The sequence below is a fragment of the Papio anubis genome, chromosome X (genome assembly GCF_008728515.1).
Source record: "Papio anubis isolate 15944 chromosome X, Panubis1.0, whole genome shotgun sequence".
NCBI lineage: Eukaryota > Metazoa > Chordata > Mammalia > Primates > Cercopithecidae > Papio > Papio anubis.
Window position 1 is genome coordinate 130,690,398 of NC_044996.1, and position 15,925 is coordinate 130,706,322.

A 15,925-nucleotide genomic window follows, 5' to 3' on the forward strand; every position below is an offset into this window, starting at 1 on the left:
AGTTAGAATAAATGTGCCAAGTGATCTCAATTGCTGCTGAAGGGTTTGTAGGTATCACTAAGGCCACAAGGACCCAAATTAAAGACAGGTAGGTTTTACTTATTTTTCAAGCTTGGCAAAATTACCTGAAGAAAACTGGTTTGCAAAGCTAACCAAATCAAACAGATAGAAAACAAATCCAAACAAGCAAACAAAAACACTCAATAAAATCACAAAATGTTGTATGTGCAAAACTCATGTGAACATCTTGCAACTGTAAAACATGGTATGAATATAACAAATTCGAGATGGTATATTACCTTACTTGATATTTCCTGAATATACTACTCTGTGGCACACACCGGGGCAGGTGCTATAGGATATTAGCTTTGATATCAAAGTTCACAGTTATCACATCGATTCATACCTTGCCAGCCTTGACATGCTACCTCCCCATCCTGTGTCTCAGACAAGGAACATTTCTAGGAAATCAACAGTTTCAACGCCAAATACAGAAACAAATTTAATTCTTTGCAAGCCCTATTCCATGTTTGACTACACTCACACTGCAAGGTGAAAAAATAAATCCCTAATACAAGTTAGTTGCCTCAATTTTACAGCAATATGTGGTTGGCAGCAAGGATAGGAGAAAGCGAGGAAGCCATGATAAACACTGATTTGAAATGAATGAAAAATGCTTACAATGCTATTTATTCCAGTTTCTGACAGGTCAAACATCACTGTTACAGGTTTCCCATTTTCCCTCTTAGCATAACGCTCCAACCAGAATGCTATGAGCTTCTTTTTGTCCGATATGGTTTTCTGGTCTTTTATATGATACTTCACCCTGATCCAGACTTTAAGCAGAAGATAAAAACAAGAACAAGACTTATGGCATTATATTATTATTATACATATATATTGTCTTTCCCTTGACATTTTTCATTTACAATTCATTTTGTTTCTTAGATCAAAAACATCTCTTTCTTATTTTCAGTGAGAAAGAGTTGCACTTGGGAGCCTTAAAGAGTAGCAAAGAGATAGACTGTTTCTTTCCCTTAGGAAATAAACAAATTTCACTTGTAAGACGGAAAAGAAAATACAGATGAACAAACACTATTTGATAATAATCTAAATGTGCTCTGCATTGTGCTTAACAAAAAAGAAAATCACTGCTTTTGTCGAGCACTGGAAAAAATGTTCCATCCAGAGGAAAGATACTGACACAGGGCGATGGAGGCATGAGCCAGTGCCGTGCATGTGTGTGGAGCACGGTAAACTGTTCAGGTGGTGGTAGTAGCTAAGATGAAATGTGATGAGTGGTGAGAGGAGAAGCAAAATAGGAAAGAACTGGACTTGAAGGACTCTGAATGAAACTCTAGGGCATTTTGATTTTCCTATTTTAGAACACCTTTCAGGCAATAGCACAGAGGGTAGAGTGGAGGAGGCAGAGAAGGAAACCCACCAGGTTATGACCTGGGAAGGGACTGGGGCAAAGGGGTAGTAGTTAGAAACTGAATTGAGGAAGTAGCTGGTGAGGATGGAAAAAAGGCCAAATTGAAGCTATATTAGAGGAAGAGCCAATGAGTGGGACTGAGGTGGGCAATACAGAAAGTGAGCAAGTGGAGGGGCATGGATGTTCAGTAGTGTGTTGTGCTAAAGGCTGCTGACAGGCAGGTGGGGCCAGTCAGTGGGTAGCTAGGTATGTACATGTGTCCTGGGGATAGTGTGGGGTCAATAGTGTACTGGGGGAGGTAGCTAAAGCTGCCAAGATGCTCGTGATTGATCACCCTAGGAGACTGTATCAGCTGTAAAGTAAAAGATGCAAGAAAGGAATAAAGCCTAGGAAACACCTTTAAGGGACAGGAGGAAGAAGAAAAATGAGAAAAAAAGGTTGAAAAGGAGGAGGTGGCAGTAAGAGAAAAATGCAAAAAGAGTATTGCTGAAACAGGGACAGACAACATGCTATGGAGAAGTGAAGATGAGTGCAGGACATCTGTTCAGTATGGGGCTCAAACTCGCCTGCCAAGTTGCATCCCTGGTACAAAACCAGGCTGGATTTGGGGCAAGTGGGAGGGAGGTATAACAGGGGAGTCATTGGAACAAAAGAGATGATTGTTACTGTTCCTTTCATTATAATACACATTTCAGAAAAAGCTAGAGTGAGATTATGGGAGACTTGAAAAGGAAAAGGCCTACTTAGCAACCTTTAGCGACTGTCAAAAAAAATTCTCCATAAAAACACTAAGTTGAGTTTTAATATCACAGTCAGATTAGAAAGAAGATAATGACTCTGAATTAAATAACTTTGTTTATGCTGTAGGATACAGCATTTGCCTTTATTGCCTACTTTATTATAATGCAAACAGTATGTACAGCTACTAAGTATCTAACACTCTGTAAAAATGGTTCTACCAATCCCTCATTGCAGTAGACTTGAGGAGTGCTACAGATGGAGAAAGTTCTGCTAATTCTTAATTCAGTTGACATAGATATCTCAATCTCAAAATCTTGAAAAGCCAGAACATAAATATACTTACACAATTTGTTACCTTCTTTGTCATAACCATGCAGATAAATAACACCAATTTCCAATAACCATCTGGGAATGGAGGATTCATTAAGGTCTAAAAAGTGGTAAGCTTTGATCAGTAGTTGTAATTTAGGGGTTTAAAAATAAAACTCATAATGTAAAGATAATGTTATGTAGTAGTTCTGATATTTAAAAATGATATAATGTACCCAAACATTCAAAAAGAAAATCTCTGGCAATACAAAGTGGTGTTTCCTACCAAGGAAACAAACTAAATAATGACACAGGTGACCAAAATGGACAAACTCCGTTTCCCCTGAGAGGTCATTATTTATGTGTATACATTTCCACATTTTGATTGTTTCACATAATGACTTGCAAACAATCACCATCAGAGTTTCAAGAGAACATTCCAGTAAATATCCACATTGCAGCCTCAGAATTAGTAGAAAAAAATCACTTTGGTTTCTTTAGTAAAATGGTATTTTTCTATTAGGTTGGTGCAAAAGTAACTGTGGTATTTGCAGTTAAACATAATGGCAAATGCTGCAATTACTTTTGCACCAATCTAATACGAAGTTTGTTATCTAGTAGACTTTAATGCATTTAAAAACCTTTAGGAAAGTGGAAAATACTTCAAGAAAAATGGCCAGGCATGGTGACTCATAAAATCCCAGCACTTTGGGAGGCCAACACGGGAGTATCATTTGAGGCCAGGAGTTTGAGACTAGCCTGGGCAACACAGTGAGACTCCCTCTCTACAAAGATAAATATATGAAAATTAGGCCGGGCGTGGTGGCTCACGCCTGTAATCCCAGCACTTTGGGAGTCTGAGGCAGGTGGATCACGAGGTCAGGAGATTGACACCATCCTGGCTAACACGGTGAAACTCTGTCTCTGCTAAAACTACAAAAAATTAGCCAGGCTTGGTGGTGGGCGCCTGTAGTCCTAGCTACTCGGGAGGCTGAGGCAGGAGAATGGTGTGAACCCAGGAGGCAGAGCTTGCAGTAAGCCAAGATTGCGCCATGCACTCCAGCCTGGGCGACAGAGCAAGACTCCATCTCAAAAATAATAATAATAATAATGATAAATAAATTAAAAATAAATAAATAAAAATTAGCCAGGCATGGTGGCACATGCCTGCCATCCCAGCTACTCAGAAGGCTGAGGTGGGAGGCTTACCTGAGCCCAGGCATTGAAGGCTGCAGTGAGCTATGATCACAACACTGCATTCCAGCCTGGGTGACAGAGCAAGACCCTGTCTCAAAATAAAAGAAAGAAAGAAAGAAAAGAGAAAATAAGAAATGAAAACAAAAAATGTGAGAACTTGAACTTCAGCAGGAGGAACAAACAGAGTGCCTCTCCAGTTTTTGGGAAGGCTAAGGACCAACATAGCAAGGCAGTAAATGCCAATGCTTTTGTTTCATTCACCAGCAGTACCTTAAGACCTTTCAAAGATTTATCTTTCCCCATCCCCTTTTACCAGATCTCTGCTATTTTCCACCAGAAAATAGCAATTCTATGTAAGAAAACAAACATTGTTGAATTTAAATATTTATTCGGTACTTAATTCGTTTAGAAATATCAGATTTATATTTCTTTGGTTAATAAATACTTCACTGTTGAAATTACCTATGGTTGTTAAATTTCCAATCACGTTATTTCTTACTACTCCCCTTTTCAGGGATTCCTTCTGCAAGCATGAAGAGTGAGGAGAGTATCTGCTCTAGATTTATTTGTTGAGCATTTTGTGTTAAGTGTTCAGATTGAAGTCACTTCAGAGGTTATAATCCTCAAGGACAGAAAATTCTGCTTTATGCCTAACTGAAATCAGAAGTTATGTCAGTTTCTTCTTATTCAATTTTTTGGAGGAGAGAACTAACAGGTCATCATGTACTTGAAGACCATTATAAAACTACAAGACTTGAAACTCCCATTTTTGGGAAAAAATTGAATCTAGTAGCAGACTTAGAAATTAAGAAGCTAAGGCTGCATGTACCCCAAAATATATACATCTACTATGTACCAAAAAAAATAAAAACAATATAAAGAGAAGACTGTGATAGGCTTCCCTGGGGATAAGCTTGCATTTTTGGGGTGACTCTCATTCATTTAACAATTCTATATGGTGCACCTATTAACCTATTAGCATAAGGAACTGTGGGGATAGAGAAGGGCATAGGAAATAATTGAGAAAAAGGGACAGTATCTCCTTATTTCTAGGCCTAGTAGCAAAGCTACTGTCTTGCTATTGCTTAATGGTACTGAATTAAACACAGATTAGGAAACTCTGCTGTGACTGAAGAATCTGAGTGTGATTCTGCTCTTTGGTAATCTGATTTCCTTATGAATGTTTCTACTAAAAAGACTTATAAGCTGTTCCTTTGAAAGTATTACTGGGTCTTTATAAATATATTTTGGTGTTTATGATGGCTGCTAGGAGTATGTGCAAATACATGATTAGATAAATGTAAAACAATACCATTTATACAGGATATATTACAGTCAAGGTTAAATTGAACAGCTTACCGTTGACAGAAATTTCTTTCCTCCACTGAAAACTCTCATCGAGCATCTTCAGTGTTTCATCTACGATATTATGTCTCCAAGATAAGTAACTTTCAACCCAGTTATCATCTTGTTGTAGCCTTTCAACATCACGTGCATCATATTTATCTGACTTATCTAGGGAAAAAACAGGAATAAACATCCAAGTCAGATTAATTCTGCAGTGAAAAATAACCACCAATGGCAAAGGAGAAGAAAGACTTCGAAGACAAAGTTAAGCTATTTGAGGATAGACTCAGGGATGTAGTTCAGATAAAAGTGCCATTTAAAAGATTGATGGTGCTATTGTCTGGGATATGATTTGTTTGGTTCCCCCAAGTCTCTTGTTGAAATCTGATGCCCAGTGTTGGAGGTGGGGCCTGGTGTGAGGTGTTTGGGTCATGGGGAGGACCCCTTAAGAGTGGTTTGGTGTCATTCTCATGACAAGGACTCAATTCTTGCTCTTAGTTCACACTCGAACTGATTGTTGAAAAGAGCCTGGCACCTCCTCCTTTTTCTCTTGCCTTTTCTCTCACCATGTGATGTCTGCTTTCCTTCGTCTTATGTCATGAGTGGAATCTTCCTGAGGTCCTGACCAGAAGCAGATACTGACACCATACTTCTTGCATAGCCTGCAGAACCATGGGCCAAATAAACCTCTTTTCTTTATACATCACTCAGCCTCAGGTATTCCTTTATAGCAACACAAATGGACTAAGACTGATGGAATTTCCAAGTGTGAGGAGAATACAGTTATCTAAAGACTGCAGGTTTAAGTAAGCCACTACAGATGTTAAAAATTACACCAGAGTAAAATATTTGGTACAGCCCTCTCTAAAACTATACACCAACATCTGGGAAGATCAATTATGTTATCTGAACTTGAAATTCTTAAGTCAATGAAAAATAAAGAAATTTCATACGTAAAGACATAACTAAGTTGTACTTTAAAAAGACATTTGTTTGGCAAGTGTCATTAAAAAAAAATTAAGTAGGCTGAGTGTGGTGACTCATGCCTGTAATCCCAGCACTTTGGGAGGCTGAGGCGTGCGATCACCTGAGGTCAGGAGTTTGAGAACAGCCTGGGCAACATGGAGAAACCCCCTCTCTACTAAAAATACAAAAATTAGCTGGGCATGGTGGTGCACCCTGTAGTCCCAGCTACTCGGGTGGCTGAGGCAAAAGAATCGCTTGAACCTGGGAGGCGCAGGTTGCAGTGAGCTGAGATTGTGCCACTGCACTCCAGCCTGGGTAACTGAGTGAGACTCTGTCTAAAATAAATAAATAAAATTAAATACAAAAATAAGGACAAAAAAAGAAAACAACAACAACAATAAAAAAACAGTAAAAAAAATTTAACTAAGTACCTATGGAAAACTGATCATGTATGCCATATTATGGTATTTACTATTTTCAGACTCTGGCCAACATTTTCAATAATTTCTTGGAATAATTATTTCTTTTTTTTATTTATTTTTATTTATTTTATTTTTTTAAATTTTTTATTATTATACTTTAAGTTCTAGGGTACATGCATAACGCTCAGGTTTGTTACATATGTATACTCTGTGCCATGCTGCTGTGCTTCACCTATCAACCTCCCATCAGCACCCATCAACTCTGGCCATTTACATCAGGTATAACTCCCAATGCAATCCCTCCCTCCTCTCTCCTCTCCCTCATGATAGGCCTCTGCGTGATGTTCCTTCCTGAGTCCAAGGATCTCATTGTTCAGTTCCCACCTTAGCGAGAGAGAACATGTGTGTTTGGTTTTGTGTTCTGTGATAGTTTGCTAAGAATGATGGTTTAGCCAGATCAAGCGTCCCTACAAAGGACACAAACTCTATCCTTTTATGGCTGCATAGGTATTCCATGGCAAGTATAGCTACATTTTAATCCAGTCTGTCACTGATGGACATTTGGGTTGATTCCAAGTGCCTTTGTTATTATTGTGAATAAAGTTTAAATAAACATACATGTCTTTATAGCAGTTGGCTGATTTATAATCCTTTGGGCATATACCCAGTACGGGATGGTTGGGTCATATGGTACATCTAGTTCTAGATCCTCGGAGGAATCGCCATACTGTTTTCTCTATAATGGTTAACCAGTTTACAATCCCACCCAACAGTGTAAAGTGTTCCTATTTCTCCACATCCTCTCCAGCACCTGTTGTTTCCTGATTTTTAATGGCTATTCTAACTGTGAGATGGTATCTCATTGTGGTTTTGATTTGGCATTTCTCTGATGGCTAAAGATGATGAGCAATTTTTCATGTGTCTGTTGGCTATATGAATGTCTCTTTTGAGAACTGTCTGTTCATATCCTTTGCCCAATTTCTTTTGATGGGGTTGTTTGTTTTTTTCTTGTAAATTTGTTTGAGTTCTTTGTAGGTTCTGATATTAGCCCTTTGTCAGATGAGTGACGCACCTTTCTCCCATTCTGTAGGCTGGCCTGTTCACCTGATGGTAGTTTCTTTTACAGCAGAAGCTCCTTTTAGTTTCTAATTAGATCCCATTTTATTTAATTTTGGCTTTTGCTGCTGTTGTTGCTTTTGGTGTTTTAGGACATGAAGTTCCTGCCCATGCCTATGTCCTGAATGGTACTACCTAGGTTTTCCTCTCTAGGGCTTTATGGTATTAGGTCTAACATTTAAGTCTCTAATCCATCTTGAATTAATTTTCTCAGATAAGGAGTAAGGAAAGGATCCAGCTCTTTTAATTTATGCATATTAGCCAATTTTCCAGCACCATTTATTAAATAGGGAAATCCTTTCTCCATTTCTGTTTCTCCAGGTTTGTCAAAGATCAGATGGCTGTAGATGTGGTATTATTTCTGAGTGACTCTGTTCCCAGTCCATTGGTCTATATCTCTGTTTTGGTACCAGTACCATGCTGTTTTGCTACTGTAGCCTTGTAGTATAGGCTTCAGTCAGGCAGTGTGGATGCCTCCAGCTTTGTTCTTTTTGGCTTTAGGATTGTTCCTTGGTGATGGGGCTCTTTTTGGTTCTATATGAACTTTAAAGCAGTTTTTTCCAATTCTGTGAAGCAAACCTGGTAGCTTGATGGGGATGGCATGAATCTACAAATAACCTGGGCAGTATGGCCATTTTGCTGATATTGATTCTTCCTATCCATGAGCATGCCGGTATGTTCTTCCATTTGTTTGTGTCCTCTTTTATTTCACTGAGCAGGGTTTGTAGTTCTCCTTGAAGAGTCCTTACATCCCTTTGTAAGTTGGATTCCTAGGTATTTTATCTCTTTTAGCTTAAATGTGAATGGAAGTTCATTCTTGATTTGGCTCTCTGCTTCATCTGTTACTGGTGTATAATAACGGTGGATTTTGCACATTAATTTTTTATCCCGAGACTTTGAAGGAAGCTGCTTATCAGCTTAAGGAGATTTTGGGTTGAGACAATGGGGTTTTCTAAATATACAACGGCCATTCGTAAAGAGGGACAATTTGACTTCTTTCTTTCTAACTGAATACCCCTTTTGATTTCTTTTCTCTGGCCTGGATTGCTCCCAGCCGCTTGTAGTCCTCCAACACTATGTTGAATAGGAGTGGTGAGAGAGGCATCCCCTGTCTTGTGCCAGCTTTTCAAAGGGAATTTTTCCCAGTTTTGCCCATCTAGCATGATATTGGTCAGGCTCTGTCATAAATAGCTCTTTATTATTTTGAGGTAATGCCTGACCTGCCAGTTTTCTGAAGGGAATTTTCCTGTTTTTTGGCCCATTCAGTATGCTGATATTGGCTGTGGGCTCTATTGGCAAATAGCCATTATTTTATGCATGTCTCCATCACCAATTTATTGAGTGTTTTAGCATGAAGGGCTGTTGAATTTTGTCAAAAGCCTTTTCTGTGATCTATTGAGATAATCATGTGGTTCTTGTCTTGGTTCTGTTTATATGCTGGAGATTGTTTATTGATTTTATGCATGTTGGAACTAGCTCTTGCATCCTAGGGATGAAGCTCAGTTGATCATGCAGGATGCTTTTTGGATAGCGCTGCTGAATTCGGTTTGCTAGTATTTTATTGAGGATTTTTGCATCGCTGTTCATCAGGATATTGGTCTAAAATCTCTTTTTGTTGTGTCTCTGCCAGGCTTTGGTATCAGGGATGATGTTGGCCTCTCTCATAAAATGAGTTAGGAGGATTCCCTCTTTTCTATTACAGGGACAATTATTTCTACACACACACTCTCCAGCTGCTCACACACACACTGTATTCACACTAACTTGCATAGCAGACATTCCTCCTTCCTTGCCCTGCTCTATTATTCTGTAACTGAACTTCCCTTGTCTCTGCTCATCCAAATGCTACCATTCTGCAAGTCTCCTTTCAAACGCTCCCCTTTCCAGAAAATTTTCCCTGAGTCTAGAAGTATTAGGTTGATGCAAAAGCAATTACTTTTATGGGACTTGAACTAAGCTTTTCTTAAGGTGCTTACTACTTTTACCTTGAAATAAGAGTTACTGGCATGGAAGACATATTTCCCAAATAGACAGTAGAGACAGACAGTCTATACATCTAAGCATCCTCCAAAGCAGATTACAGTAGTGCCAATGAAAAGGCCTTCCATAAACATCTGTTGATGGAATCTATTCCTTTTCATTTTTTTCTCAGTTAGTCATACCCTCCTAAGGTTCATACAAAAAAACAAAACAAAACAAAGCAAAACAACTTCAGGAAATTCCCTGGCTCCTTCATTTCCTTTTCTTCTGCATCTAGTTAGTCGCCAGGTTTTATGAATTCTATCTCTTCTTGATTTGCACTGCCTTACTTCAGGCCCTCAGAGATAATAGCTGAAAGGCCAGGAAAATATAAAATGTATTCAGAGAATTGCCTTCCTTGAGTCTCAATTTCCTTATCTTTAAGCTGTTTTACATACTCACAATGCTGTATGAGGATCAGATGAAAAAGTATATATATATGAAAGTATCTGGAAATTTAAAGCACTATAAAATATAAGATGAAGCCATAAATCATGCATTTGTAAGAGTGTTGTCTTGGATATGGCTTTTAATATCTGGGTTGTATTTTTCTAATCTATAAAATGAGTGGTTCTGTGGTAGGTAATCTTAGAGATGGTTGTTTAGCTCTGCTATTTGAAAATTCATCACTATTCAAAGCACATTTAAAAATTTTTTTTTCAAATGAAGAGGGTGGCCTGTGAAACAGGTGACTAATTCAGTTGGCAACTCAAACATATTTAGCATGCAGAAATGTTTTATGCATAGTTCCCCATTTTGTCACACAGAACATTGAAAGGACATGTACTCAAGGGTCAAGACTTAATACAATTTACTGTTTTATCAGGGACTTTCTAAAATAAAATTGGCTTTTTTTTTTAAACTAAGAATGCTGACAATGAAGACTACAGTGACTACCTGCCTTGATTTGGGCGAAGCAACCAGTACTGATTACACACCATTGCTTCTGTGTAATCAGTGCAAATGTAAAGAAAGTGAAAAAGGCAAACGATATCTTAGCATTATTATGAAAACAGTTTTGACCTCATAGCTTTCTGAAAGTCTTGGCCATCCCCAAGGGTCCCCAGATATATTCTAAAAACCAATTACTTAGAACAATATATGGCAAGTGGTAAAAACTCAGCAAATATTAGCCATATTAAGAAGAATAAAACACTATTGTTGTTGTTGTCATTTTTCCCACCACTGCTAGTACCATCACTAGGGATACCATAAACAAATGAATGCCCATTACCAAGAAATTTAAAGCCCATGGCTCTTTGATAGCTTTCAGCAATGTTGATCTTTGAAATTAGAAATCCCCATTTATATTAAAATGACTTTTATTAATGTTCTTACATATAACATGCTAGTTGTTGACCATTTACTCCTAGACAAATAGAAATGAAATCAGAGTGGGGGAAAGAAAAGAGAAGATAAAGATTTGAGAGCTAGGCACATAGGGGTTGGGGGAGAGAGGAAGGAGAAAAGTAGAGGCAGAAGAGGACAGAGGACAACAGGACAGAGGAGAGGGGTGAGGGGGAAGACGGGGGAGAGACAGATAGAATGAGACACAGAGAAGAGAAAGGTGAGGGAAGTAAAGATAGAAAGGGCAGAGAAACAAACATGATAAACTGAGCATTGAAGGTAAGGAAAACATGGCCTGGAAGCACAAGGCCAAGGGTGATAATTAATTGTGCTTATGTCAACACAATTTTCTGCTTTCATACACAGCCTACAGACAACTGAGCCCTCAAGTGATTGGAAATTTCAGAAAACCAGTCCTTTGGTAAGTTCAGATGTGCTATGGTTTGAAGCAAGTCTCTCCTAAATTCAAGTGTTGCCAATGTGACAGGATTAAGGGTAGGGTCTTTAAGAGGTGATTAGGCCATGAGGGTTCCTCCCTCATGAATGTCATTAAGGCCCTCATAAAAGAGGCTTCATGTAGCAGTGTCCTCCTCTTGCCCTTCCACTTGCTGTCACAGGAGGACACAGCAAGAAGGCCCTTATTAGACACTAAATACTGGCACCTTGATCGGAGACTTCCCAGCCTCCAAAACTGAGAAAATAAATTTCTGTTCTTTATAAATTACCCTGTTCTGTTCTTTATAAATCACTCAGCCTCAGGTATTCCTTTAAAGCAAGATAAATGGACTAAGACTGATGAAATTTCAGGTATTTTGTTATAGCATCACAAAATTGACTAAGACAACATGTTACAGAAAGATGCTAAAGATGTACACTCAAAAAGGTTAAAGATATAAAAACACACATGAATGCACATACACACACACACCTAGGACATTTTTTTGAAAAACTTTATCAACAATTAAAGTGTAGACATGAGGGTGAGAAGGTGTATTAGTCAGGGTTCTCTAGACGGACAGAACTAATAGGATATATATATATATATATATATATATATATATATATATATATATATATATATATATATATATATACACATACACTCAGTTGGGTCTGTTTTCATAATGGCTGATGAAGCATACCTGAGACTGGGGAAGAAAGAGGTTTGAATGGACTTATAGTTCCATACATGGCTGGGGAGGCCCTACAATCATGGCAGAAGGCAAGGAGGAGATGTCAGCGTCTTATACTTGATGGTGGTACAAAGAGAGAGGTTTGCAAAACTCCTATCCTTTACAACTACCAGATCTCGTGAGACTCATTCACTATCATGAGAATGCGTATAAGTTATTCCGCCCCCATAATTCCATCACCTCCCACCAGGTTTCTCCCATGACACATGGGAATTGTGGGGGTTATAATTCAAGATGATTTGGGTGGGGAGAGAGCCAAACCATATCAGAAGGTGTGAATAGAACAGAATATGATCAGTTTTATAAAAAGATATGTGTATGTGTGTGTGTGTGTGTGTGTGTGTGTGTATTCTCCCAATACTTGTCCTCATACACGAATGATACCTTGTCTCATAATACCGGTGAAAACCACATCAAAAACAACATTAATTCCAAGTAGTGGATTTTTAAGCCTCATCTCTGTATTTCTTTAAAATAGCTAATTTCAGCCAATCCTTCATGAAGAAACCTTCTTAATGAACTACCAGCACCCTGTGGTTCATTGGCCCTTTCTACTATTTATTTGTTCTAACATAAATTTTGCTCTGTAAATTGTTCTTACATTTATACAAGTGTATTACCACCAAATAAATTGTAAAGTCCATAATTTGGCAGAGAAAGAATTAAAGATACAAGACAATGGTGATATGACTCTAGGAACACACAGTATTAAATGTTCCAAGGTAAAGATGACCTGTCTCAGCTTTTCACGTCTCTCAATACACATGCATGTGTATGTTCTCACTGTTTCTCTTACACATACGATTTTTTAAATAAAAAAATTAATATTTTTTAAAAATTGTGTTGTAAGATAAACTATAGTTCTAACTTGTAAAATAGCAAACTTTATTATAAACTTTTCTTTTTTTCTCTTGCATTTGTTGGCTAGTGATGTTACCAACAGGTCAGAAATTGTGTTTTAAGGTTAACAACGTGAGAAAATTTCTGGCCACATTCAGGATGTAGAGTAGAATGATGGACTTGGAAGACCCATGCCACCATGTATAGTGAAGCTAAGCAGGCTCTAGGCTTTCTATTCTTCTCTGTAAAATGAAAATGAGGTCTGTCTACCTACAGTCTTAGAAAGATGAAGAACACTGAAAAACTTAAACACTATACAGATGAATTTCTATCAACATATGATAGAATGCTAACCATGAAAAGAAGACTAAATTCAAATTTACCTATTAGTTAACCAGGAAGGAAAATCTTGGAAGTATATTGTTATTATAAATGTGCCTAAATTTCAGATAAAGGTTGAAAAAATATGAAAGTATTCTGATAATGAAAACTAGAGAACAGTTAATGTTCCAAAGCAGCAAACATATAACTCTAGATCATTATAGTAGTTTAAAACATCTTAGGATTTCTTATTTCTCCATGACTCTGAGCACAGATCCACTGAAAGTGCTTCTAGGGCCTTAAAAGAGCATTTGTATTGGATGGACTATTTCTATTAGCTGGACTGTGTAAATGTCAGTAATGAGTGTGATCAAGACAAAAGAACAAAATGTTCCCTCAAGATTATTCTCTGCTAGTTGGCCACAACCTATTCTGAATCTCCACTTTTTTGTGAAACTGGTGAGACTGACAGGTAATCTTTTATAATGGGATTAAGCCATTGGTCTATAGCAGTGATTCTTCAACTTCAGCACATATCAGAATGATTAGGAGGGCTTATTAAAACTGGGATTACTGGGCCCCACCCCTAGACTGTTTAATTCTGGGTGGGATCTGACAATTGGTATTTGTAACCAGTTCCTATATACTGCTGATGCTGCTGGTCAGAGATCACACTTCGAGAACTGTTGTTCTACTGCAGGGGCTGGCAAACTTATTCTGTATAGGCCCAGATGGCAAATATCTAAGACTCTGAGGGCCATATTACATTCTCTGTTGCTGATTTCTTTCTTTCTATCTCTCTTTCTTTCTTTCTCTATTTCTTTCTCTCTCTCTCTCTTTCTCTCTCTCTCTCTCTCTCTCTCGTGTGTGTGTGTGTGTGTGTGTGTGTGTGTGTGTGTGTGTGTGTAACAACCTTTGAAAGGCTTGGCTCAAGTGTCATACAGAAACAGGACTTTGCTGATCTCTGGTCTATTGCAAAAAGGGGAGGTGCTTTCTGTTTCAGTTCTTATCCTTCAAGAGCTGGATTCCTTAGTACACTTGAACAAGCAAAGTTTCAAAACTGTTCCCCAGGTCCTCATTAGTCACCAGCCAGTTATCCAGGTTAATTAGATATAATGGACCTTGGTCTATTCCTGTATATTACAGACTCTGTCTCAAGGTCTTGGCATAAGCACACTATCTATAATCATTCACTTGGCTCGTTTTGGTCAAATGGGAGAATGTAAGGCCAATTTCATCAGAACTAATAAAATAATAGTAAGAGTCAGTCATTTTGAGAGGAGCTCCTTAAATAGGGGATGGCATGAGAGGAGTGGGACTGATGCTGTCTCCTCTACTAAGCTCCACGAGGTCAGGGACTTTGAAAAGTCACACCCTGTTCCCTCCAACTCTGCCCAACACACAGTAAGTACATGCTAAATCTTTGTTACTGAATGATTAGCCATGTACAAGTCTATCCCCTAGTAGATCTTGAGTTCAATGAGGACCCAGAACTTCACTAACAAACTGTTTTTTTCCTTCCCTTTTGAAAAGTTAAAAAATTATAGAATAGTAAATGATGTTGACAAATACTTATGTAGCTGTACCCCAAAATTAACAAATATTAAGTTACTGGCTTCAGTTTTTTTTAAAATAAAAGGACTAGAATGTCATAGATAAAGCTAAAGTTACCCTTGATCTTCCCATAAAAGCCTTACATTTCTTTGCTAGATTAGGCAGTTTAGAAGTTTTTGTGTTGTTATCATAAGCCTATGATAAGATTGGCAAACTTTATACCTCATATTTTCCTGCCACGTTCATAACTAAGTTATCCTATATAATGTAGAATTATTGAAATAATAGCAGAAATCATTGTCTTTTTCCTGACTTTATGGGAATCATTCTAAAGTTCCCCAATTAAACATGACATTTGCTGTAGGTTTTTAGAAGATACACTTAACTTTAAATACTCTGGAATTTCCATTGTGATGTCCTCTTTAACCCATGGGCTATTTAGCAGAAGAATTACACACATTGCTGAGAAGTTCGTAATCCATGGATTATTTAGAGGTGTGTTATTGGCTGCAGGAAGAAAAAATCCTTTAGGAATTTCTGTGAGCACTACTCAATCTCCTAGAGATCTTATCAAACCAAAATTCTTGTTAGAGGGTAAATTTTCAAACATTCATATGATAGAGTACTACTATCAAGAGCACACAGTAGATTTGGTAAACAGACCACTCCTCTCATGCAAGCTTTCCAAATGACAACGACTAAAAACAAACTGATATCTTAGAAATGACAGTATTCTAGTTACAGACTCTATTTTTTTTTTTTTTTGAGATGGAGTCTCACTCTGTTGCCCAGGCTGGAGTGCAGTGGCACAATCTCGGCTCACTGCAACCTCCACCTCCCGGGTTCAAGCAATTCTCTGCCTCAGCCTTCCAGGTAGCTGGGATTACAGGCACCCGCCACCACGCCCGGCTAATTTTTGTATTTTTAGTAGAGACAGGGTTTCACCATCTTGGCCAGGCTGGTCTTGAACTCCTGACCTGGTGATCCACCCGCCTTGGCCTCCCAAAGTGCTGGGATTCCAGGAGTGAACCACTGTGCCCGGCCCCTAGTAACAGACTCTTTAGAGTCGCACATTTCCCTAACCATTCAGAATGAGGATATATGACGAACAGGTATAA

General features: G+C 38.2%; 1 protein-coding gene across 2 annotated transcripts in view; it reads right to left on the reverse strand.

Annotated features, from left to right (window-relative positions):
• Window positions 1-15,925, reverse strand: part of MOSPD2 (motile sperm domain containing 2) — a 49,350-nt gene that overhangs the window by 23,940 nt on the left and 9,485 nt on the right. For both annotated transcript variants that reach the window (XM_009197230.4, XM_003917428.4), the window contains exons 3-5: window positions 5,042-5,197; window positions 2,520-2,606; window positions 682-836 (exon numbers count right to left, since the gene is read on the reverse strand). In XM_009197230.4, coding sequence (XP_009195494.1) covers window positions 682-836; window positions 2,520-2,606; window positions 5,042-5,197 — 398 coding nt within the window. The remainder of the gene's footprint in view (window positions 1-681; window positions 837-2,519; window positions 2,607-5,041; window positions 5,198-15,925) is intronic.